General features: G+C 35.9%; 5 protein-coding genes across 6 annotated transcripts; 1 reads left to right on the plus strand and 4 right to left on the minus strand.

Annotated features, from left to right (window-relative positions):
• Window positions 1–2,973: 2,973 nt before the first annotated feature.
• BCIN_05g07190 (hypothetical protein) lies at window positions 2,974–4,491 on the minus strand. Its single transcript, XM_024693184.1, has 3 exons — window positions 4,000–4,491; window positions 3,670–3,904; window positions 2,974–3,587 (listed from the first exon to the last, which is right to left on the minus strand). Exons 1-3 carry the CDS (start codon window positions 4,090–4,092, stop codon window positions 3,193–3,195), a joined length of 723 nt encoding a protein of 240 aa, XP_024548969.1. The 5' UTR covers window positions 4,093–4,491; the 3' UTR covers window positions 2,974–3,192.
• A 520-nt stretch (window positions 4,492–5,011) lies between these two features.
• On the minus strand, window positions 5,012–6,812 carry BCIN_05g07200 (hypothetical protein). The gene is made up of 3 exons (XM_024693185.1): window positions 6,117–6,812; window positions 5,903–5,991; window positions 5,012–5,838 (listed from the first exon to the last, which is right to left on the minus strand). The coding sequence occupies exons 2-3, from the start codon at window positions 5,948–5,950 to the stop codon at window positions 5,347–5,349; spliced, it is 540 nt and encodes a 179-aa protein (XP_024548970.1). The 5' UTR covers window positions 5,951–5,991; window positions 6,117–6,812; the 3' UTR covers window positions 5,012–5,346.
• Window positions 6,813–8,083: 1,271 nt separating this feature from the next.
• BCIN_05g07210 (hypothetical protein) lies at window positions 8,084–8,824 on the minus strand. Its single transcript, XM_001545088.2, has 2 exons — window positions 8,528–8,824; window positions 8,084–8,476 (listed from the first exon to the last, which is right to left on the minus strand). The coding sequence occupies exons 1-2, from the start codon at window positions 8,763–8,765 to the stop codon at window positions 8,169–8,171; spliced, it is 546 nt and encodes a 181-aa protein (XP_001545138.2). The 5' UTR covers window positions 8,766–8,824; the 3' UTR covers window positions 8,084–8,168.
• A 1,685-nt stretch (window positions 8,825–10,509) lies between these two features.
• Bcted1 lies at window positions 10,510–12,685 on the minus strand. Its single transcript, XM_001545105.2, has one exon. The coding sequence runs from the start codon at window positions 12,480–12,482 to the stop codon at window positions 10,743–10,745; it is 1,740 nt and encodes a 579-aa protein (XP_001545155.2). The 5' UTR covers window positions 12,483–12,685; the 3' UTR covers window positions 10,510–10,742.
• A 130-nt stretch (window positions 12,686–12,815) lies between these two features.
• On the plus strand, window positions 12,816–16,457 carry BCIN_05g07230 (hypothetical protein). Of its 2 annotated transcripts, XM_024693187.1 has the most exons (6): window positions 12,816–13,403; window positions 13,496–14,141; window positions 14,201–14,507; window positions 14,556–15,394; window positions 15,441–15,541; window positions 15,716–16,457. In XM_024693187.1, the coding sequence occupies exons 2-6, from the start codon at window positions 13,565–13,567 to the stop codon at window positions 16,235–16,237; spliced, it is 2,346 nt and encodes a 781-aa protein (XP_024548972.1). In that variant the 5' UTR covers window positions 12,816–13,403; window positions 13,496–13,564; the 3' UTR covers window positions 16,238–16,457. The 2 variants fall into 2 exon arrangements, with proteins under 2 accessions (XP_024548972.1, XP_024548971.1); XM_024693186.1 differs by having other exon boundaries at window positions 12,816–14,141.
• The last annotated feature ends 9,020 nt before the right edge of the window (window positions 16,458–25,477 follow it).

Genomic DNA, 25,477 nt, shown 5'->3' on the forward strand with positions numbered 1-25,477 from the left:
ATTTACATGCTGCGCTGAAAGAGTGCAGGGGACATGTATGGGACTATTGAATCAGGATGCATAACTGGTAAGCGGCATTCACTCCTGGAACTGTCTGTGGTTAATGTTCAAATAGAGCTAAAAGAGACGCTGTCGGTGTTGTCTGGATTGTCACTCGACATTCCACATCCCTGTGTCTGTGTCTGTATTTCTTCTGTGAGTAATCAAACATACAGATCACTATGCAATATCTAATACTACCCATTGAAATACTTCAGTAATGAAAAAAAAAAATCTACTCATATAAGCTTCTTGTACGAAAACAGCACATGAATTCGTATTCTGCAAACCACGAATGACCATGATTGAAGGAAGAAGAGGGATCGTTTCCTCATTTTTGTTAAAAAGTCAGAAGAAACCCACGGAGAAAAGCTAAACGTGAAAATGACGGCGATATACTCTGACTGTTGCCCTGATCTAGATTTTAGGAACTTTCCACCGTCACTGTGATTACACGGTTCTTAATGCCATCTTTTCTTGTATATTTTCGTCTCTTTCCTGAAGATGAGAGTTACTGGGGCAATTTTCATTGCTCATATTCAAATGTGCCATATACTCCAATGCAGAAGTGTTTGAAGCATTGGAGATCTCAAAATTCCAATCAAATGATTCATTCCACCTGATCTCCTGATGTAGTTCTGCTCGGGAATCGTAATTGTTTTGTAACAATTTATTAGAAGGTGGGAGTTATTTTTTATATTTGCTGCGCAAGCGAGGTCGAGAGCTTGAAAGTCAGTGGATAGGTGTATTGATGTACAAACCCCCCAAATTTACTCACAAGCTTCCGCGAATATAGTTGGTAGAAAAAGTGCTTGGTATCTGCGCTAAGGCGAATTGAATTTGGCTAGACTACTTCCCTGGAGGTCCATACTACAGACGCGATTCCGACATCCACACACGTACTTCTCTCGAATATGACACTGCACAAATTGTGATGAGCTATCTATCAGGTAGCGAGAAAAATCATGTATCTGTAGTTTTGAAGTCTCGAGCAGGTGTTGTTGAACCACAGCGAAAGTCTGTCGCTATTTGTTTCTTTTTCTTTTGATCTTTGCTGTCTCTCGCGTCGCTTCCTGTCTCATTTTGAGACTACATAACTATATGCAGTGATATAGCACTAAAAAGTATCTTCCCAACTCCTTTATTATATTGGAAGGTCTAAAACGCATTCCTCATGATTGGAAACATTCCGATATGACGGTGTCAACTTGATCTTGGGTTCAATATGAAGATCCAGACCCATGTTATCATATTGAACTTGAGCTCCGTGGGAAGAGAAGATAGTTCAATGCTGAGTGGATGCGAATCTGTTGGTTAGAAGAAGAAGTATGGTTGATGAAAGAGGAGCATTAGTGAATGAGTAATCAATCTTGTGTTGTGCTCAAAGCGTTGGATTTCAACCGGGATTTTCAAGTGTGTGAAATATGATTCTCAGTTCTTTCGCCCCTGATATCTGTATACGTAAGAAGCAATGCTATAAGGGCCAGATCAGGGTGGGTTATATTTTACTGCAGAGTAATGAATATTTCATGTGGAGTCACTCTAATCATCAGCAAGCAATAGGTGAATCGGAATCCTCTATTTTGAAAACTTCAGCTAGACATCAATGGTCGACTATGTTATCGATCGGGGATTTACGTTCTCAGTGAATCATTGTTTTTTTATTTAATTCGCCATTTTTGTTATTGCAGAATCACTGGCAATACACGCTTATCCGTCAAACGGCATGTACTAGTCGTTGTTGCCTTCAATCTCTACTTCAATTTCGCCCTATCTCAATACTATACTCCTACCCACAAGACATCAATTTCATTCTAAATCACTTGTTTTCACTCGCTCAAGCTTTCACTATGACACAAAATTGTATCAGCCTTCCTTCCCCTGCGGAGCAGACGCAACGCGACAGGGTATTCTTGAACGATGTCCCTGGACCTTGTATGAGCTAAAGATCTTTATGAGAGACTTCTTTTGCAAAAAAGAAAAATTCTCTAATAGAGATCTTGTGTTGAGTGAACTATGTCGAATAGGGCCAAGGTAAAAATTCATCCGCAGCGCTTCTGCGACGTAGTGTCTGACTGATATTAACACTCCCTTTCCAGCACCCGCTCTGCTAGTCTTGTATGACTCGCTGTTTTGAGCACTTCTGTATCATTACATTTCACTGTAACGGCGCGACTACATCTCCCGCGGGTGCTCGCAATGAACTCATCCGAAAGTGTGAATTTAGTGTTGATAAAAGCTTTAGTGCTCTGCTAGACGTCGAAATAGCTCTCTTTATCATGTGGTCTGTTGCTCGTGAAAGTATTAAAGATGCATGATGCTAGACTGGTGTGCACACCAGGTCGTCAGACCCATGTAGCAAGACCAATGTCGATAAATCTAATCGCTCTAGTTTCAATGGCGAACTAACCTACTGAAATTACACACTGCAGTAGATGACAAAAAATAGGCGAATATGAGATCATCTATAGGCAGATAGCCTTGGAACAAACTCCTTCAGAACTCAAAAGCAAGCCAAACAATTACTCAGCTCGTCGTGGATGTTTCTCGTACATCAAGATTTCCACGAGGGATACAGAATTCATAAGTCAGGAATGCATGTGATGATAACTCGTAAAAAAATAGATCCCAATTGTTATCATTCTTTCATGTACTCATTTGAAGTGATCCCGAATGGATTATAGCAGTTCGAGGAGGGCGACGAAGAAATCTAAAACTCCTACTACCTGCTTTGTGAATTCATTCAGTAGGCCAAATTCACGAGCCAAACCCCACGATTCGCCGATTCTGCTTTTTAGAAGATAGACATCTATGACAGTGGGCTAAATAACTTTATTCCCCGTATGGCCATGATTATACCGAAGTGAGTAACTGAAGATATAGCCTATTGCTTATCGCTTATGTTTGAGATCACCATGTGGACAAAGGGGTCAGTGGCCCGAGACTGTTTAAAGTACATACTATCTTCGCCATAAACAAATGTATGTGATTGTTTCACGGGAATAGAATAACACGTGAGTATATGTGTGAAAACCTCGTATTTGTCTAAATAATCTTACAGTCCTTTCCCATTAGCTCGCTATGAGTCTCAAATTCCATTTCGCCCTTCAGCTTTCCCATCAACACAATCAACGGCCTGCCACAATTATAACTTTAAGCAGTCTTGCCCTCTTTCTTCAACTGCGCCAAAATAGCCTCTCCTACCCCGCTAGCACTCGCCGGATTCTGTCCTGTGATAATCTTTCCTCCATTTGCCACAGTTATGTGTGCAGCCCAGTCATCTGAAGCCTTCTCAAATTTGCCATTGCTAGCTTCACCTAAAGCTGTTTCTAGCTCAAAGGGCATGTTTGCAAGACCTACGTATGCTTCCTCCTCGGTATTTGAGAATCCAGTTACAGGGGCGTTTTCAAGCAAATATTTGCCGGAAGGAAGTTTAGCATATGCAAGGGCAGCAGGGCCGTGACAAACAGCTGCAATAATGCGATCCTTGGCGTGGAATTCAGAAATGATTTTGTGTGATGTTTCGTTGTGTGCAAGATCCCACATTGCTATGTAATTTTTAGTAAATTGTCTTCATATTTTGTGACGTCATTTCATGTATGATAGAGTAAAGAGCGGGGGAATACTGACGACCATGACCACCAGCATAGAAAATAGCATCAAATTCCGAGGCTTTGCCTACGAAGTCTGAAAGAGGTGCAGTGTTCTTCCATAAGGATTCTTCATTCTTCAGGAAGTTGACAGAGACATCATCTTTGGAAGCTTCAACAGATGCGGGGTCCAAAGGAGCAGCACCACCACTGACAGAGGCGACAGTTATTTGGGCATGAGGAGAGAGAATGTCATATGGGTGAGCAAACTCGGGCTAGAAAGGAGGAGAAATGTTAGCTGTGTAGTTGTAGAGAGAGAAAGAGATATGGAGGCAGACGGTATTTTGTGAAAAGGTGAAGGGGGACGAACAAGATACCAGCCAGTAGGCTTTCCAGTGTTACCCATCTTATCATGGGAGGTAAGGACGAAGAGAACCTTTGGTTGTTGAGTTTGAGAAGACATGTTGTTGTGTATGGTAGATTGAAGTTGGATTCTGATAAGTTTGGATAGAGGTGTTGGTAAGTTGTTTGTTCTTGTGTGAGAAGAGTCAAGATGTGGTTGCAATGTAGATGATGTGATGTGAGTATGAGGATCTCCCCATCTCGAAGACATTCACTCCTCTTTATACACCTCCCCCTCACGAAAGTACTCTACTGATTCACTTGTACAAACCAACATGTAGAACATGACGTGCCCAAGTTTCGGCGATAAAGACCACCTGTAGCAAAACCAACAAGTTGGGCTCCTGATTCAATAAACCAAGCTGCACAGAATTCAAATCCATCCCAAAGCGCACATCGTAGACGTCAATCAACCAAACTGTTGGAAGTGTCGTGAAACTCTTATCCATTCTTGGCACCCACATCCGATAAATTGGTTAGAAGCTCTATCAAATAGGCTCAATGAGACCCACGGCCCGTGATTGCCCCTCATTAGCAACCAGGAGAGCCAATAGTATCATCTCCTGGACTCCGGAGATGGTGCTAGACCCGCATGATTTATCAGATCAATGTAAGCAGTTCCAACCTTAAAATCCGACATGCAGACTGGGAAGCGTTGCCTGCTTACTTCATCACGTAAACTCCGAATGAGCAATGGAGGGCAGAGCGGTGATAATATGCTCAGGAGTTATGACTTAGCCATCGACAATTCGATCATTCAACAACTCGAATGGTCGAGAAGTTGAGATTGGTAAAGTAAGACATCTATCCATACCATATGTCTTGGGATCGACCATTCCCGGCAGATCGATGCTGTCGTTCAACCGAGATGTACCAAGCTCGAATATCAAGGACTACAACGTCTCATCACTCGGCAGGTAAACGTATCACGGCATCGGATTTTGCACGTTGTGGTCGGCCTCACAGCGAGCGAAGTAGAATGGAATAAATTTGTGTATAGTGTAAGCAATGCGTTCACTTGGGAGCACAGTGTGTAACCGTCGTTCTCGCTATTCCTTGGAGAGAAATATATACGGACTATATCCTCAATCTCATTCAAATAAAAAGCAAGGTTATTTTTAGTTTGTAGGTGGAGAATCCAGAACGTGACCTTATTAATATACGACGCCTATGTAGCTTCATCTCCCCTCATTCCATCAATCATTTCCCACATTCCGATCCATCTCTTTTTTTAGAGAAAAAATGGCTTCGCCTTATTTACCATTCCAATGGCAATCGCGTCTCATTACTTCCTATTCTCATCCTTCTATGTTTCCTAGTTGTTTATCTTCTCGTTCGTTGTCTCCTTGGCCTCTGCCTTCTTGGCTGATAGGAACTGGCTCAGCCATTGAAAGGCCTCACTTGATACGATCAATCCTGTGCTGACGACTGCCTTTCCGTAGCCGAAATAACCTTGATCTTCCGTCTTCTTGACCTCGCTATTGTATTTTCCCAATACATATTCCTTTCCCTCATTGCTTTTTGTTATCGGGTAGAACACAAAGTATTTTCCATCACTATAGAGTTCGCCTGTAGGTTTCTTGACGGCAGGAAATTTCGATTCAATGGTGGATAGAGTAGAGTCGCCAAGCTCGTCGGCTTTCGCGACGTATGGAGAGACATATTGGTAGGGTTTTTGGAGGTATGGAATGAATGGTTTGCCGAACTTCTCGTAAGAGGTTGCGGTCAAATCGATGGATCTTTGACCATATGGGTTGGACTTGAAGGTAGAGATGGAGTCGTGGATGAGAGGATAGGATGTGAGATGCTAGATTTCACAAACGTCAGTATCATGGCATGAGATCACATCATGATTTGGTAGGATAACTCACGTCAAGGAAGACGGATGAGGGAGTCTCGCCGTTTATTTGAGGTGCCATCCTGTCTTAGACGTGTAAGAGAGTCGTGGTATTATATGTGACTATTGATGGGCACAATGTTAGCTGGGTCCTGCACTCCATGCCATCATGATATAGCTCGTTGTGGATCAGAGCTTTACGGTCGTGCCTTGCAGAAGACGGCAATGACATTCAGGAGTATACATACTAGCTGCTTGGTATCTGACAATTCGTTCCTGGGAGGAAATGTGACTAGTATGAAGCTGCGAGTGAGAAGGGGGAGAGATGGTGGTCAGAAAATTGAGAGTAAATTCTTGGGCAATGAAAGGTGTGTGGTGTCTAAGGTTAATAAGTGATGGAAGAGCAAGAACTATGGGTAAAGTTTAATGCGCCACGAGTCTGGGCTTTTCCAGGAGAGGTTGATAATATAATAAGAAGACGAGATATGTGAATTTGCATGTGCTCAACACATTCCCTGATCTGATTGCAAACGGGTTCTAAGCCGGTCCATTGGAGGACTGATTGGATACATTCAGCCCAGGGGCTAAATAAGCTATTGGGATTGGCATATGATAGAGTTTTTTCTTCTTTTCTTTGTTTCTTTCTGGGGGGGGAGGGTGGATGATGGTGCAGAAGATGTTGTCCAGTGGATTGGACTGGATGGAGCTGGATTGGATTGGCCCGGGTTGGATCTGACTGAAATGGAATGGAATGGATTGGATTGAGCGATAGAAAGTCAGAACGCGATAGTGGGTGGAATGATGAATGATGAATGGTGTGTGGCCCGTGTGGCCCGTGTGGATGAAACTTGTGTAGATGCAATGCCAAGGAGCATGTGAAAGTGCAATTATCTTCCATCCGTACGCGTTATGTAATCTCTGGCCTTTCTGTTCGCAGTGCAGCCATGTGAAAGAGAAGAGAGAAGCAGAAGCACAAGCAGAAGCAGAAGCATGTCTTATCTCTTATCGCCCGCTAAAAGTTACCCATCTTTTCTGCTCACCGATACGGCACATGTATGGGATGATCTTGAGTGCCTCAATCGGTTTCCTTTCGTATGAATGCCCTTGTACCATAACTATATCAGATACCAGATGTCAATGACGAAACCCCCTTGGCCACATATCACATATCGTATATCAAAATCCCTTTCAAGATACCTTGGATTCTTCTGCATCAAACTTCCATCTCTCTGCTCGATTGGAGCACATCTGCGAGGCCTTTGATGTGTTAGACCTAACGTGAAATCCAAACCCTACGCAGATCACCGTCAAGACCCAAGGATTCTAATCCATTGGCGATTTCTCCTCCGTGTTAAATGCCATGCCCTGCCATGCCCTGCCCTGCCCTGCCCTGCCTATTTGTATCATACGATAGACATCAGCGCCAGCTAGATCTGGCTGGCTATGATACACCCCCCCTTGGTATTGTGTTTCAATACTGTATGCACATCACACACCAATTGCAGCCGAGCTTCGTATCGCTCGTTGAAAGGATCCGTCTGACGCATGGCGGAAGTCAACTTGGACCAACTGCGCTCGCAACTTTTGGCATGTGAAGGTGTACTGACACTATTGGAGAAACATAGATAACTTGAGTCTAGACTGCAGGAATGACTGCACACATGCATCACTAGTTCTCGTATATTCGACAACCAATGATATCGTGCATTCCCAGGTTGACTAAATCCACAATGAATCAGGTCACTGGCTTTAGACATTCTCTTTGGCCTCCAATGGAATATTGGACGTCGAATCATGTAGCTCTTCCAGGTACATATTCATTTGCATAGTTCAACTAAAAATTGTTAGAAAGAGAGTTAAATATTCAGCTAGGCCAGCGCTGCATTTGAAAAAGAACTCGAGTCTTGAGATCGATACATAGCCTCGAGAAAGCCCTCGCCTTGCCTACCAGAGCAGCCAGGTTAAACTTTCTCGACACCTCTCTTCCACAGTCTCTTACGTACACTCAATCGCATCATACCGCCGAGGCCGAATGATTCAACCAATGCATTGCCACGTCTGATATGACTGACACTACAGGTCTCATTTAGCAATGTCGGAAAGCTCTGTTCTCTTATGGTCACCGCCGTGGTGCCGACTTCCTCCACATTCGCCAACGTTATCATCTTACGATTTTGGAGAATAGACATGTCGTGCCAGAACCCGAGTCCTTCGTTGCTCTAGAATTCTTGCAAGAGTTGCGAACGATTGATCGTATCAATATTCCTCCTCGCCTTCAGACTCAACGCGCTCGCTACAATCTACATGTCCTTCTTCGTCTTGACCTTTTTTCGTGCTTCCTCATTATTTGGCATGGAACGTTTTCTTGGAATATCATCATTTGCACCCAGTGTCGGTTCGGCATCCATTTCAGATCCATCTTTGACAACCGGCTCGGTATCCCACTGCTGAGCTAATACAGAAGCGGAATCTCCAACACGGTGGGCAACTTGTGTTGCTGTGCTCGTGGCTCGATATAAGCACACCGCATGTCTATTTAGCGCCTCGTAGTATCCTGACTCTTCTTCTGTGTGGTTTGACAAGCGCCAAGGTCGAGGTTCTCCAGGGACTATAGCTTGATCAGTATCAAGGTAAATGATGAGCCCAAAACGCTACATACATAAATGTATCCACGCCCAACTTTCGGCCAACCAGGGTTGATTGGGGAATGCGATATCATGGAAATATAGATCGTATCTTTCGCCGGGATATCTTTTGTGGTATCTTTCCTGCATCTCTTTCAAGACGTTATTGACTTCTTCATCCGTGTAGCCGTGCTGTGAGCTTGTCGCTTTGGCTAGAATCTCATCGTAAATACTTTCATAAGGTAGACCTATCGTTCCTTGATTGTTTTGCATCCTGACAATGTGTTCAAAGTGTAGAAAATTCGAATTGTTCTGGCGTGAAACTTGAAGTCTTATGGTGTGTGTTTGGAGGAAAGATGCAGTCAAGTAGCATATGAATGAAGGTGAGATTTCTCAAGACCGAAGAAGTTGAAAATGATTGTTGTTCACTGCATGGCTTCAACGTGAAGTACAAATTTTATATTCAACTGTGCTGTATGCATCTACTGCTGGACTTTTCTACCGTATCAATCTAGGCATTGCGATTCAAAGCTTTGAATACGTTCTAGAGTTATCTTGTCTTTGCTCAGGGTCAAAACTTCACACCTCGTCGAAACATACACAGTAAGTGATGCAAAGTATCTCGCCCTGTTACTCTGTGCCAAAGGATTCACAAACACGGAATTGGGTGACCTTGATAATCCCTCTTTCGTCCTGTTCCCAACTGCAACCACCGGCATTGTAAATCATTCTACCTTCCAGTTATACCTCGTCCCCTCTTTCACATCTTCGCAGTTACCTATGTCTCTTATGTATCTACCATTCTAATTATTGTTTATATTGCTTGTCCATTTTTCCTGTGTTCACATGGGTTAGTAAGGTCGAGACTCTCGCAGTGTTGTAGTCCTTTCGAGACAACATGAGTTGGAAGAGAACAAGCTGACATCAAATCTCGAAACAAAGGCCCCAGTCAGGTACGAATGATGGTACAGAAAAGGTATGAAGCGAGCTATTAACAGTTGTATGGATTGAGGTGCCAGTATGCTCAGGTTTGGTGCATAGCATGTGTTATATAGAACTATAGAAGTGTGATTATCATTGTCCATGATTTCTTGGGGGGGAGAAACGATCCATTCGTGACTTTTGATGCTGGATCATGGTTGGAATAGCCGGTCGAGACATCAATCATTTTGGTTCCATTAGGCCATGAAGATTCAATCAGTTAGCTGGTACTTGATATTTGACAGGGTTTGATTTGCCTTCTGAATCATCTCAAATGTGCTTAGATCCCTTCGTTCTGGTTTGGTTGTTGCAATGACCACGCTTGAAGTCAAGATAGGTTACACCTCCTTCTCAGCATAGTCTCTTACGCGGGAATCTATAAACCTACATGTGGACTGACCCTTTTCAATACCCACCAAGACCTGTCAAGTGACGATGCTTCTCGAATACTTACATAGCACATTGAAACTTCCACGTTCGACCACTCAGCGCCTTTCTGGAAGAGGGACGGCGACATAACTTTACCCAAATTTTCGCCTCGAGGTTGACGCATAGGTATCGAAAAGTAGCTCTTCGGTGCAAATATATATTTCACTGGTCCTGTTCTGGTATCATTACAATCCAACTGTTATATCTTGACATTGTGTCGAAAAAGAAATCTAGTAAAAGACAGAACGATTGAGCCGCAGATATGGTCTATAAGACTTAGCGTACGTTTACCTCGTGTTATCATGGTTGTTTTAGAAGTTGCCAGCTCAGGACAATCCCTTGATCTATACCCACACAAAAGGGTTTGAAGAACCCCTGGAAAAAATCGTCCATTTCCAAATATCCGAGGTATCAGATGAACACAAACCACCAAATCACTTTTTTGGCCATACAAAAGTAGCCCAGAGATTTGAAATTCCATGCAGGTCCTATCCCTAAGCCTTTGTAGTAGACGGATCTATTCGGCGTGAATAAATACGACATCAGCCTTCATTCGATGAAAGTATCAAGAAAGAATTAAAGGGATAATACCGATGTAAATTACATCTGTCAAGCGAGGAGATATTAGTCTCTCAGGGCGAATAAATATGTAGGACAATATATGTTTCGACAATAAAATGCTAGTAACAAGACTCTAATGCAGAAACCTTTCAAAATAAACAAGGTGAATTCATGTAGAGCGAGACTTCCGCTTTGAAAATAAAATATGATAATACAATCTATCCAAATTAATCTATCTTCCCGGGGTATTATTAAAAGAGATCCTGACTCGTCTACTTCTCATTTGCGACTTCTGTTGGCTTCTCCCTTAACTTCTCTATTATCGCTGTCAGCTCCGCCCCTTGACTTCTCTGAATCAATACCAGTATCTGGCTTTATATCGAAGGTTACTTTCTTCTCCTTTTTCCTGCTTTTCGTCCCATTCTTATGTAGGCCCAAAATTGAGCAAGCCTTAAAGACCGCGAGCCAAACTCCATAAACTATGCTTACAATCACCGTGATGAAATCCAAAATATGCACAAACCACCAAATATGCTGAGTACCCAATCCACAATTTGCAAATTCGAATTGCCACTCCCAACTTTCTTTGTCGAACCATAAACTCAGTAACCCCGCATTTCCAGCGAAATCCCCCATCATGCTCCGTACAGTAACTTCACGCAGTCCGGGTATACCTGATTGATTTACTAGATGTTTGGCTTCTGGGTATCTATCGCACTTCCACTCTCTGTCCTCTTCGGGTAAGCTTTGGTTGATGTAGTGATAGATATCACAACCTTCATGATCGTGACCAGTGAGAATAATACCATGTCTTCCCATGCCTTGTCCGTCTACATGCGCATTACCGCTCATGCCAAAAACACCTTCTAGCATACCTTTGGAGGCATCGCGGGAGAGGTGGTTTTGTTCCTTGACTCCATTCTCGAATTCTCCATCGAAGAAGTCAAAGAAGGGTCCGTCTACACAGATCCCTCCGTCTTTGTACAATGGGATGTGAGTGAGGACTAATGTAAAGAGTGCGGATCGCTCAACGGCGTGAGAAGTACTTATCAAGTCATTAAGAAATTGATATGACTCGTCTTGGAGGTCTTTATCCGATACGGGGGTATCGAGATTCATGTCATTGAGGATCATAATCCTAATTTCAGGAATGTCCCTCCCATCTGTCTCGATATCTGACATAGAAACTGAAGAAGAATTATGGTTGGAAGGTAGCTGAAACCGAAGTTCGTAGTTCGCTTTCCCAAAGACGCGCTCAAATCGAGCAACTCGATCCTTTGAAATATCTCCAGCATACCCAACATCATGATTACCTGCCACGTTTATAATCCTCTTCTTCCATGCCGCAGCATCATCTCCAAGCATTATAGCATTCTGAAAGTCGAAAGCAGGCGGCGACATAATCTCATCCGGAATTCGTTCTCCATGTTTAAATACCCGAGTCCAATACCTTCGCCCACGCTCCTCAAATTCTTCATCATCTATCCATTGACTCCCTACGAGATCCCCGAGTACCGTAACATGTGTAGGGTCCAACCACCAGTGCGTTGCACGGTAGATATGTCCTAAGTAATAATCATTGCCAATGTGGTCAAATCGTTTGCGGTAAACCTCGAAAGCCTTGGGAAGATCGTCGAGCCAGAAATCTATGATATCATGGAGGCTGTGTCGCACACGCTGTAGAGGGCTATGTGTCATGCCGCTGAATATCCCCGAGTCTTCAAAGAATTTCTTCAAATTGGGCAAATTGACAGAATCGATATCTCGTATGGATGATTCACCCTCGAGTTGAGGATCCCCCAAAGCCAGGAGCCTGAACGGTGCTACCTTTGTGGCATCATACAAATTTGGAAGCGTGTGCTGACGAAGTGTATTGACGTATGCTTCTGAAGCATCGTATTCAGGAGAAGGAAAAGCGCAACCATGGAATGCAGGATATAAGTAAAGATAAGAGGTGAAGGTCAAGGAGAGAGGCACAAGGAGAAAGAGTGCATAACGCAGCACCGATATTAAAAACATAAAGAAGGCAGCATTTGAGCACAGCACACAAATAACCTAGCAGTAGAGACTGAAATAATATGGGAGAGATATGCAACGTGGTGTTGATGCAGAAGAGGAGAATAGGAGTATATTTACTTTTGAAATATCTCTCCTTCTCCTCCTTCCATCCGATGAATTTCATCGAACCCACGTAGATTTGGAATTTGAACAAATTACTGGCCAGAACCCAAACAAGGGAGCAAGGGTTGCAAAGGGTCCGAGCTCTGGATGATTATGTCATCTATCACGTGATCATGACGGTAAGATGTTTCGGAATGGGATTCTGCCCCGCAAAAGAATGGAACGAACTTCGAGAAGAGTGACCGAATGATCGAACGATCAACGCTAAGCCTCCACGGTGATCCTCTCTCTGCCCGATGCAAGCACGCCGGCTGAAGCCATCCTCCCATCCTTCTGCTGTCTGCATACGATGTATTTTCGGGGAGGGAACTTTGATTGGAGATTCATGCGGAGGCTTGGTCTCTCTAACGTGCTTTGGCTAATACTTTGACTTACTGCCCCCCCACCACTTATGCAAAGCTGCTCAAGGCAACAGAATACCAGGGAACACAGTTGGTGGTCAGTTGGAGGAGAAGCTTTATCAAGCATTTCTCAAGCACTTTTCAAGCCTTCGTCAAGCATCATCTGACAGTCATCGGGATTGAATTTACGACAGACTTTCGCTACATCAATTTTAAGGCGCGAGCGACACTTACACCTTCCTTCTGGAAGGCTTCTAGCGTCATACTCAGGGCGATCTTCTCTTCCTGTCATCTCTGCACAGCACATCTCAGCCTCACTGCTATGGCGTAACATCGTTGCATTCCATTACATACTGACTACCTACGTTTGCACAGTTTTCATCTCGTGAATGCGATTGACTAAGCTACCATATATATGGTCGGTTAATTTCCTTGTCCCCTTCTTACATCCATCTTTCCTTTACCAACTCCATTGCACACAATTACCACAACCAATCATCAAGCTATAAGTCCCAGAAGTCCGCCTCTAAAACGCAATACTTCTTTCTTCCGATGAAGTAGAGGCACATCCATCACACTATGCCTTTTCTCAATAAATTACTCCATAAGGGAGACCGAGAAAAATCCCCCGAGAAAAACGTCCCTTCCGCTCATGTCGAGCACATCCCTTCACAATCGTCTCCAACTTCCCCAACCATAGTAAACGAAGCACCGCCAGGTTACACAGCTGCCGATGGTCCCGCTGAAACGGATCTGGCTGCGGCCTTTGCCAATCTCAATGTCTCGCAATCAGATATTCCTGCTTTCCCAAATGAAGATCTGTGTCTTGCACACCTCAAATTATTGAAGACTTTCCATAATCTCAAAGAAGATGTCGGCTATGCCGATGGACTATTTGGTCTATGGGATGCGCGTTGCGAACTTCCAGTTGTCGAGAACCGTGACAAAGCATCGGTAGCGATGCGAGAAAAGAGATGGTCTCTGTACATTGCGAGAGCAGTGGAGAGGTTTGAGGATTGGTGGCTGAAGGTATTGTGTGAGCAAGAGTATGCCACAAGGTTGCAACAAAAGGACATGACGATGCCCTCGGATTTTATCGATTTTCCGAAGAAGGGTGTAGCTAAGGCTTGGAGCACGTCAATGTTGCCCCCCATAGGTGTGTTTTATGTTTCAAAGATTACACTCATGCAAATTATGTCCTAATATTGAAACAAGATGTTCTCATGGTATGGCATTCATTGATGCTCAACCCTCGAAACTACCTAGAAGATTGTATGCGTTTCGGTTTGAAAGATCTGTGGGCAACAGGCATGCCCTGGCATGCTGTTAACACAGCCATTGATACCAACTTCAATTATCAAGTACCAGACGCAGCCAAAGAAAGATTCACGAATGCCACAGGGCATCATTGGAGCAATGCCAATGATCATCCAGCAAAGACACTAAATTGTCCACGGTGTTCTCAGTTGTTGGAGATTCCGTGGACTACATGCGCTGCAAATGAAAAGCCATCGCTGAAAGAGTATGAAATTTGTTCTAGCCTCTTAGAATTTGTTGCTAATATCAATAGAATTATGGAGATGAATGGTATGGGTTATGGAGATCGAGATTTGTCACACATTTGCCATAAATGCAATGGCCAAATCAATCATGATCTCTTGCGAGTTGCCAAATTTAAGAGAGATGTTGAAAATCTGATCATGAGAGACTATCCTCTAGGGGGCACAATTTTATCTCCTAGTACTGGCATTCCAGATGCCCCAGATAAAAAGCATGGTGGTTCCTGGCACCAAAATTCATTCCCCAATCGTATGATTACTGTTGGGCTTAAGGTAAAAATGCTAGAATTAATTGATAGAAACCCCGACACAAAGCCCGCTATGACTGATGTTAGGGATCTTATCGAGGAAACATTCAAGAGCAAATCAGCCCTAAAGAAAATCAACAATGGGAGGAGCACCTTATTACGAGGAGAGTGCCTTTCTGTTCGAAAGATGATGTCGAGATATTGGCAAAATTCTTCAATCTTCGCGCTTGAACTTGGAGGGGCTGTGATTCGTCAGAGTGTCTTTGTCGATAAAATGGCCAATCTTGACTGGCTTCATTCCCCGGCTGCTCGAGAAACGATGGGTCGATTACTTACAAAGTATCAAAGATTCATAGATATCATGCGTCTCCATCCAAAAGAGGTTTGTGTTCCAACCTTGGACGTTGATTTGGCTTGGCATACTCATCAACTATCGCCCAAACAATACTACGATTTTACGTTCTCAAAATGCCTGAAATTCATAGATCATGATGATAAGATGGAAGAAGATGCTCTCTCTACTGCCTTCGAATGGACAAGTAAGACCTATGAGAGACTCTACAGGCAAGTGTATTCTGAATGCACTTGTTGGTATTGCGAGGGTAATGTCTGTCTCCTATTTATCCAGTGTATGCTAATATTTTCCAGCGATTCGTTCCAAGCACATTGATTCGTCAAGCCGTATGTTCGGAACCTCCAAACACGAAAAAGTTCTGGACACTTTTTATACATCCGGAGCAGCAAGACAAGTGAGTAAACTGACAAGAAATTCACTAATTTCTTTGCTGTTACTGCCTGCTTTAATTCTCTGATTACACACTTCATTTAATATTACCCACTCATAAACTCCATATGTAGCATTGATACCTCATCTTCTCTCGAATTTTATCCTTGATAGGCAATACTGATACCAAATCTTGTAGTGTGACCCCAACAATAGCGCACACATCAGCGCGCACTCCGCTGTTCGCGTCGAAGAGTCCGAAACCCGTGCTTTGGTTTTCGATAGACTTAGCCGAAGAAATAAATCCGAAATGAATCACGCTTATGACAAAGCTCGTCAAAGAGCTGAACAGAAGGGAAGAACTATCCCTCCCAGAGATGATTATTATTACACGGCTTGGGGCTATCCATATATGATGTATGGACCGTACATGAGTCCGATGTACGTCGGTGCTCCGATTTACTATGCCGGAGACCCGTGCGTGATGCCTGTTGGTGCGGGTATGGCCGGAGCTTGTGCAGCTGGATCTTGTGGAGGTACAGTTGCAGCTGGTGGATGTGGCGGCGCTGGTGGATGTGGTGGATGTGGTGGAGGTGGTTGTGCAGGTGGTGCAGTGGGAGGAAGTGGTGGCGGATGTGCAGGAGGCGGAGGAGGCGGGGGTTGCGGTGGAGGGGGAGGGGGAGGGGGTGGTGGTTGTGGCGGTGGTGGTGGAGGGTGTTGAACAGCCTTTTTCTACTTGGCCAGTAATCGAAATGCGATGAAATTCACTTATGGTGTAATGATGGGCTTGGTTTTGGGATATGAAATACTCTTATACTGTTATTTTCTTGACCCGCTTCTTTGTGCATTCTTTGTTTTCCTCTCCATTTCTATATTGCTTCAGACTAGGTAGTTTTATTAATATAACTACTAATAAAGACACTCATTTCTACCTTGAATTAATCTTATATATCACGGATTTCAGAACTAACATTCTTAACTAATAGGATAAACATAATTTTATCAGACAAAAACATAGATAATACAGATCGTACTCTGTAGCGAAATGAGAAGTATCGCTATATATTAAGAGTAGATTCGAATTGATTTTCTGAATTTGGAAGATTGATAAACAATTGAAATATTTGAAAAGATTAATTGAAATTTTATTTATTGGGAAATCATTTGAATTCATGTTAGATGTATAATCAAGTACCTTGAGAAACGAATTTTTGATGATTACACTTATTATCTATTAAGTAAAATCTTTAGAACATGAATTTTCAGAATTTATTATTGTTATTTTACGATCAAAGATAAATTTCTTTACTCTTATACAATTCGAGTTTAGAGTTTTAGATAAGAATTTATATATAATATTCGAAACTATAATATTTATCTTTAGAATCTAAGATCTGTATTATAATAATATAAATCTTAGAATGTATTCATTTTCTTATCTGTTTAACAAAATCTTTAATAATAATAAAATAATAAAAATGTTGAGATTAATATATTTAAATAATATTAAAGAGTTAAAAAGGAACCAAAAGTATTAAAAATAAGTAAAATAAGTAAAAATAAAGATTTATTAAAAATTTGTTAAATAGTTTTTTTAAATATATCAAAAAGTTGTATTAGAAATTATGAGAAAAATGTACAAAATTTCAATAATTATTTAATAATTTTAAGTATTCAATATATATGTTTATTTATCAAATAATTTAGATCTAACAATTCACATACATTTTTAATTTTTAAAAGTAAGAGACACTATATTTACATAAATATATATTATATATTATATATTTTCAATATTTAACTTAAAACTATAATATTAACATTTTTATAAATTTAAATTAAATCAACATCTTCAAATTGAGATGAGAATATTAATATTTAAAAAAACAAAGCAATTTAAAATACTATATATTAAACCCTAGCTAGTGACTTTAACATTTAATGTATCAATACATGAAATATTACTATATGGGGGTGTTACTGTTTAATATATTTCAATATCCTTTGGGGAATCTTGTCAGATATAAATCAATACTAATACTACTATTACTATTATTACTACCAGTATAATAAAGCTTTTCTTTTCTTTTTGAATAACATTATTAAGTCTAAAGTCTTTAAACTAGTCAGAAATATATTAATTATTTGATTAAAACCCTCTTAAAAAACAATTAAAACAAGTAACAAGACAGTAAATGAATAATTACTTGGTATAAAAAGTTTAACAGTCTTGGATTTGGTAATTTATTAGATTTCTTTTAATATCATTTCATAAATTACTTACAGCTACTATACCTATTTTCTAATTTATTTCATTTTAATAGCTCTAATTTTTATAGTATAGATAAGATATGTAAAACATCTGTTTTTTTTTTTAATGAATAGGCTTTTAGTTATAAAAGGTATTTTAGATTATTATATAAGTTAGTAACTATTTTGAAAAGTTTATAATCATACAATTTTTTTTAAATTTCTTAATTTTAGTAATATAAAAATGTCTGACCATTATTATTCGAGATATACTTATTCATAAATTATTTAGATTTTATGTTTATAATAGTATTATATAAAGTTGAATTAAATCAAATCAATTTAAGCCTTTTATATCATAATTTTAAAAATCATAATAATTAACATTTTTGAAATCAAAATACTCACTTTTAATTTAAATCAAATTAAATCCAAAATCATATTATTAATGATAAGAAAAAAAGACAAAAATATCAAAAATAGTATTTGAAATAATACTAATTATGTTTTTGATATTTGAAAGATTAATATATAAAATATTACTACACGAGGTTAATATTATATATTAAACTAAGGAATTAAAATAATATACTATTTATCAAAGGATTCAAAAACTATAAAAGAAAAAAAGGATTCTTTAATAAAAAAATCTGAATCTCTGATTTAATAATATTGTAATTCTATTATTTACTTCAGAAAGTATTTTGAACTTATTGTATATAACTTTACAATTATTCTCTATACATGACTATAATTATTATCTATATTATCCTTTTGTTTTATTTAAGATAGATATATATCAATTTAAATAATAAAGGTTTTAGATAAGCTCTAATCTCTATTCTAACATGTTTATAAATTATAAATCCTGAAAATTTTAAAAATTCCTCTTTTGTTTTTAACAGATTTCTTTTTACTCTTTTTTCGGTGTTTCTTTTTTTCTATTATGTACTACCCATCTCTTAATTAATAAGATTGATTTTGTATTATATAAAAATATCAAAAAGATTGGGAAAATAATCAGACCTCTAGGAAAATAGTGATTCGAAGAAAAGGAATCTATACAATTTATAGATTGCCAAAAAAATATATTGATAATTCAATCTTAGCTTTATAGATTTCAATAAAAGAACAATAGGAGTGTAGAAGCCATTATATACAGATGTTGAGTATTCACCCTTCTTTATTATATTATACTATATAAATATAGATTTAGATTTTAATATTTAAGATCTATACAGCTTTGGTCTTTGAGTTTAATAAAATGAATCATTTTTGGGCTTAATATTATCTTTCATACTCCTCCTATCCAATCCTAAAGTGAAAGCTAAGTGAAAAGTATAGATTTAAATTTTGATTCAAATTCTAGTTTAAATTTGCTTTCCGGTTAGATATCTCAATAGTTCTGAGTTCCGTTTTTTTTTAAATACAAAATAATAGTTTTTTTCTGGGCATAATTGCATTTTTGGTGTTTCTATTCGAAGCTCAAGAGACTAGTTAGTGAGGGGTATTTATTTGAATTTATTAAATTTATTAGATTTATTACCTAAGAATTATTAACATTTATTAAGAATTATAAACCATTGTTTGTTTTAGATGGGTGTGTGGATTTCTCCTTTCAAAAATGTAAAATCTTTGCGAAGTTTCAAAATTTGAATTTAGAAATAAAAGAGTGATTAACATCTCTTTATTTTTCAACGTTCTGAAAGTTGTGTAGTATTGGTGTAGGTGTAGGCTTTGAAGCCTACAAAAAAACTACATGAATGTTAGCAAGTCTTTTTTTGTTTTTAGTTAAGATAATATAAATGGAAGTAAAATCGCCTATCGTGTTAGATTGTATCATCAAATAATTGAAAGTCAAATTTAATACACATGGATATTTAAATGAAGACATGAGATAATTCACTATTAAAAAAAGGATATAAGTTCATTTTTGTAACTTGTAAATCGAGTTTCTTTGAAATAAACGCTTTTGGACTGTTTTCTGAAAAAAAAAAAAAAAATAAAAAATAAACTCTAATTTTATAATAGAAAGACATTATTGAAGATTCAAGTTTTCGTTACAATACTTCTTGGAAAAGGGTTTATAATCATATACTATCATGTATTTGATAAAGTATTGATTAAATGTAATTTCTAAAGTCATTAGGTCTGTAAATCAATATAATCAAAATAATAAATTAGAATTTGAACATCAGATTGTTCATATTCAAGATCTGTAAATAAATCTATGTTTGCTGAGAACATATTAAATGTCTCTTGTGAAATTGGAATCAAAATATTCATTGTTGTTACAAAAATGTTTATAGATTTTAAATAGTGCCAATATTTATTTTTTATTTTTAACACTATTGAAATCTAATGACTACTGTTTCTTATTTCCTATATTTTATCTTTCAATTATAGGTTTTCAGATATAAGCTTCATTACTCTTATAGGTATCTATTTTGAACCTATAATTAAAAATGATGAATTTCATTATTGTTATGATATTTCGATAAAAATATTAAAGGTTTAATTGCTATACGTTTTATCTCATAATTACAAATTTAAGTCAATTCTAATGTTATAAAAATATCTCAATCTATCTTAACAATACTAAAATAGTTTAGTTGAACTTTGAATAAAATATTCCATTATTGTAATTCTTGAGGTAAATAAACGAGTTTTTGATAATTAACATTTTATCATTTTGAAACATATGAATGCTTTTGGTTTTAGTTCATTTTGATGATTCATTAATTATTAGGCTCTACGTTCGATCTGACTACCTGGGTATTTACCTAGGTAGGTATTCCTTTTATAACAAGAATAATAAACAATGAATATCAAACTAAATTATTGCAAAAGATAGATTTGAAAGTTCTTTTATAAATGGGAACTAATTCATCGAAGGGAAAATACAAGTAAACTCTTAATATTGAAATACTACAATATGCAAATTGAAAGGATTGAGAAATCAACGTCGTAACTATGGATAATTTATAAAATGTTATCAATAAAAACTCAATTAACAATTAGATAAAAATCAGTTTGATGGTTTTACTTTTTTAATTTTAATTCATATAATCGTTTCTCTTTTAAATATTTTTCCACAATCACATCGATTCTTTTTTTTTTTTCAAAAGTTTACAATCGAAAACTTGATACATTTTTGATTCATTCAGAAAATCTCAATTTTATAAGGTTCATATTAGAAAAAAGAGTAGAGAAGAAGTTCCAATAGAATAAATATAGTATAGTATATCAGTTCTAATTTTGATTTGATTGTATGTTCAAATTTGAAAGATTTGAATGGCATAAATCAAAGAATCTGTAGATTTCAAAACAAATTGAATTTGACGGTCAGAGCCCGTATGGCTCGAGGCTTGTGTCAATAATGCGCCATAAAAAATGCATATCTATAAGTCTCTTTCCATTACATAACTCAAGATGTATACCTCAGAGCTATTTCGCTTGAATCAACTCGAAATTACAAAATAAATGTATAATTTTGTTTGTATTCTTGAATGTAGTATCGAAATACAAGTGAACTAATTTATTGTATAGTAGACTTTTCGTACAGGTATACAACTTTCTTTTTTTGTTGTTTTTCAAACCAATTTATTATACAGAAGCTTCTATTTAACAATAATAATAATAAGATGTAAATTTAAGTATAAGCCCCAGAAAGTTATATACCTACCTGGTTTGCTCTATTTGAATAATCATACGAAATATTTGATTCAAAAATTTAAACTTTTTAATCTTTGATACCTTAAACCACTCGTTATAAATATAAGTAAAAAATTCAAGAAATATTGAGAAAATTGTTGTAACTTAGAAATCTAAATTTATAGATCCGATAAATGTATAAATCTCATTCATTATTAACTTTGAATTGTTTATGTGAATGATTACCTAGGTAAATCAAAAACCCTTTCTTCAAAAGAACAATGTGTTCATTCTCAATTACCTAGGTAGGGTTGTGACGTTTTATAATTTCATATTTAAATACAGCTTGAGTTTAATTAATTTCTTATCAATAGATTTATTTCAATTTCTAATGGAATATCAAATTTTTTAAGAATCTTATATCAAATTAAACATAGAAAAATATTCGGTTTATAATACATAAAAAATATTATCATATTTCTAATTAGACATAAATCCAAACCTGTCTTTTAAATCTAATGAATAAAAAGATTGAAAGGAATTAGCAGGAAAAAAGATGTAAAAAATAAGAATACTTTGATTTTTAGAAATTAAAATGATAATATTCTTCTATATTATGATTAAAACATTTTTTTTCAAATTAAACACGATTTAAATTAGCAACTACTGAATCTCAAATAGTATTTTTAATAGACAAGGTACTAATATATGAAATAATAATATATACCTAAGATTGCTCTTGTAAAATACATAAGAAATCTGAGTTTTATTTCATAGTTGTATTTTAATATTACCTTTAAATCAATTGAAGATGTTTGTAACTTCAAATGAAAAACTCATTATCTTAAAAATTGATTATAGAAATATCAAAACGAATATTAAATCTACTAACAACTATTTAATTCTTTTATAGCTTTTCATTTTCCAACGAATTTTATATTTAAAATATTTCAAGTTCTTGCTCAGAATATTATCATAATACAATACACTTTGTAATCTAATTCATTCTTGATCAGTTTAACCTTACAATCTTAAATCTATTGAATATACGTTCATAAACATTTCAAATTGTAGAAGTTCCAAGATATCCAATTCAATCTAGAGTAAAATTAACATCAGAATAAAACCAATCTTTATTTTTAACAATAGAAATATTTTTTAGGGTGATTACCTAAGTATGAATAGTGTTGAAAATAAAAATCATTATGTACCTACGTAAATAATAGATTCAATGAAGTTTACTTTTATTAAATATATTTCTATAAAGGAAGAATAGTAAGTAATATCCTCTATTAATGTTTGGGGTTTCTTTAAAAGTAGAAAAACATATCAAAGAATAAACTCATCTAAATATCATAAAAGATTATTTTGTATATAGAAAACTGAATATTTATTGAAATGTGCTTTTTTGGAACAAAATGGGATAAATAGAGATATAAATCTTCGTTCTCGATTATATGTAAAAAGAAATTGAGAATGATTTAATGATTATAAAAAAATTCAAATAAATATTGTTATGTCTTAACCCAGGTATTGTAATATCAAAAATAATCATTTTATTCTAAATGAAAAAGAAAGTATAGTGTTTAATAAATATCCATTGACAAGTCTAAGTTTGAAGAAAAAACTCGATTATCTAAATCAAGTACTATTGATCATATATTTCTAATAGAATTAATCGTTATTTTCATCATCAAAACTATCTCAAATATAAATAAACATATTTGGAAAAACATTTGCTTCATTAATAATAATGAATCATGAATTATACCTACTCAGTATGTCAAATAAATTAGAAAAAATAAAGTTAACAAGTTTCCTGATAACTTCGATTTCTTTTCTTCTTATAGGTATGTTGAAAAAATAAATAACTCTTGATATTAAAGATTTATATAATCTAATAAGAAATACAAAAGCTTCATTAAAACGTATCTAATACGTTACTATGAATATATTGAGTGATCAGAATACTGCCAACATAGAATTATATTTAGCATCAAATGAATATGAAAATCCTATATGAATATTGAAGATTTATGCGAGTTTCTACTGTTTATTGTGTATCGAAAATACAAAACACAATATTGATTGAATTTGAATTTCGTATCATTTGCTTTTTATCTTAACATTATTTGTAATTTAACTCAAAAAAATGAAGTTATTATTATTTTTAGATTCATCGTCTCTTTTTAGTATTATTTACTAAATTGATGGTATGATTTTTCGGAAGAAGATATAAAGTACTGTACTAATTGAATATTTTTGAAAAGAATTAGTTTTAGATATTTAATTTTTATTTGAAAAGTCTACTGCTTATCAATGTTTTTGCTTTTTTATAATGAAAAAAGATAAAATATAATGGATCGGAAGTCGGTATTATTAAATACCATTGTAATGCATAAAAATTTAGATAAATATCATTTCTGAAACATCGATATATTTATTCTTAATTCATTTGATAGAATGAAAATGGTATTTTATATCTATTATATATGTAATAGAAAACTAAAAGTAAATTAAACTAAAAATGATTTTATGTATCTAAAGATTATATTGTTGGGTTTAAATACTTGAAAAATTAATTTTCTTATAGTCTTGACTTAATAACAAGGATAGATGGGAGTATTTATAAACGTTGAATAGATCATCATAAAATTGATTCAAAAAATCGTTTCGAATATTAAGAAGGATAGAAAATTATGAAGGATTCATTTTAAATAGATTAAATGAAGTCGGCACAAATTTTCTCTGGAGAAGTGAATATAATCAATTAGTTTTTAAAAGTTAATAAATAAATAAACTTTTATATACCTAGCTGGATATTTAGAATAATCAATTGAAATTTAAAATTGATCAAAATTAGCTTAAAGTGATTTGAATTATATATGTATATAAACTTTTACCAAATTCTATGCATAAATAAGAAAGTTGAAAATATCAGTTTTGTTATAAAAAGACAACTCAAGACAGAGGTGGCCTTATTCAGAATCTATTTATAATAATAAGCTCTAAATATCAAATAAGATTCCATTGAAGAGTTAGTTGATTATGTATAAGAAATAGATTTTAAACCCGGACTTTGAAGGGATTAGATTTAAAAAGAAATTAGTTTTTTTTCATATCCAATTAAAACTATAATATAATCATAATTGAATTGAAATTATTAATTATGTTTTTTACTTAATTTCATTAGATAATCAATTACAGAACTTAAGGGGCATAGGAGGAGTAAATCATTTTTTTAATTTAGAGTATAAAAGTAATTAGATGATATTTAGGGAATAAAAATAATTTGAAATGTAAATTAATATTATAATAGTGTTTGATTGTTAATCAAAAATAATGTTTCCAAATTAATTCCATTAATATGTGAATACAAATTAAGAGAGTATTTACATTTCGAAGCAAAATATTAAAAAATAGAATAGAAGAATAATACATTTTGGGGTTTCAAATGAAATCAGTTACCAAACTCTTGGTTACATTGGTAGTTGTGCTTTACTAAAGTAATGTATTCTAAAATTGAGTATAATACCTAGGTATCTATAAAGATTCACAAAATACCATCAAAAAAAACTAATTGATTGTTATATCGAAAGTGTTTGGAGAGCAATATTTTAACAATTTTGTAGTTAGTTATTGTTTTAGTGAATCTTGACGAAGTTCAAGGTGATATTATTATTAAATTCCAAGGTCTATAATTAGATTCAAATATTCCAAGGTTTGGATTTAAAAATGTTATTTTAACTAGAAATTAAAATATAAGAAATCTTGAAATAGATTTAAAATCAAAGAACTATTGTTTTGTAATAAATAATAAATCTACAAACAATCACTTTATTGAAATACTATATTTTCAACATTTTAATGTAGATTTGGAAACAAATCTTTCAAAACATTTGAGTTTAATAAATTTTGAGATTAAACAAAAAACAATTTTTAGATTTTATAAAACTTTTAATACTTTCTTAACATCTAAAATGAGTGATTAGGTGAGAGATATTTATTTGGATTTTTGCTGTAGAATGTTAATATCAATTTAAGTTTAGATTGAGAT

Source organism: Botrytis cinerea, chromosome 5 (genome assembly GCF_000143535.2).
Source record: "Botrytis cinerea B05.10 chromosome 5, complete sequence".
NCBI lineage: Eukaryota > Fungi > Ascomycota > Leotiomycetes > Helotiales > Sclerotiniaceae > Botrytis > Botrytis cinerea.

Excerpts from the sequence above, each read along its gene's own strand:
- BCIN_05g07190 (XM_024693184.1), bottom strand. The coding sequence starts at position 4,092 with ATGTCTTCTCAAACTCAACAACCAAAGGTTCTCTTCGTCCTTACCTCC. Across the intron at positions 3,905-3,999 it reads AGCCTACTGGCTGGTATCTT|CCCGAGTTTGCTCACCCATA; the intron begins GTTCGTCCCCCT and ends CCTCCTTTCTAG. Across the intron at positions 3,588-3,669 it reads CTATGCTGGTGGTCATGGTC|CAATGTGGGATCTTGCACAC; the intron begins GTCAGTATTCCC and ends AAAATTACATAG.
- BCIN_05g07200 (XM_024693185.1), bottom strand. The coding sequence starts at position 5,950 with ATGGCACCTCAAATAAACGGCGAGACTCCCTCATCCGTCTTCCTTGAC. Across the intron at positions 5,839-5,902 it reads CCTCATCCGTCTTCCTTGAC|CATCTCACATCCTATCCTCT; the intron begins GTGAGTTATCCT and ends TGTGAAATCTAG.
- BCIN_05g07210 (XM_001545088.2), bottom strand. The coding sequence starts at position 8,765 with ATGCAAAACAATCAAGGAACGATAGGTCTACCTTATGAAAGTATTTAC. Across the intron at positions 8,477-8,527 it reads TTGGGCGTGGATACATTTAT|TCCCTGGAGAACCTCGACCT; the intron begins GTATGTAGCGTT and ends ATCAAGCTATAG.
- Bcted1 (XM_001545105.2), bottom strand. The coding sequence starts at position 12,482 with ATGTTTTTAATATCGGTGCTGCGTTATGCACTCTTTCTCCTTGTGCCT.
- BCIN_05g07230 (XM_024693186.1), top strand. The coding sequence starts at position 13,565 with ATGCCTTTTCTCAATAAATTACTCCATAAGGGAGACCGAGAAAAATCC. Across the intron at positions 14,508-14,555 it reads GAAAAGCCATCGCTGAAAGA|AATTATGGAGATGAATGGTA; the intron begins GTATGAAATTTG and ends TAATATCAATAG. Across the intron at positions 15,542-15,715 it reads CATCCGGAGCAGCAAGACAA|TGTGACCCCAACAATAGCGC; the intron begins GTGAGTAAACTG and ends CAAATCTTGTAG.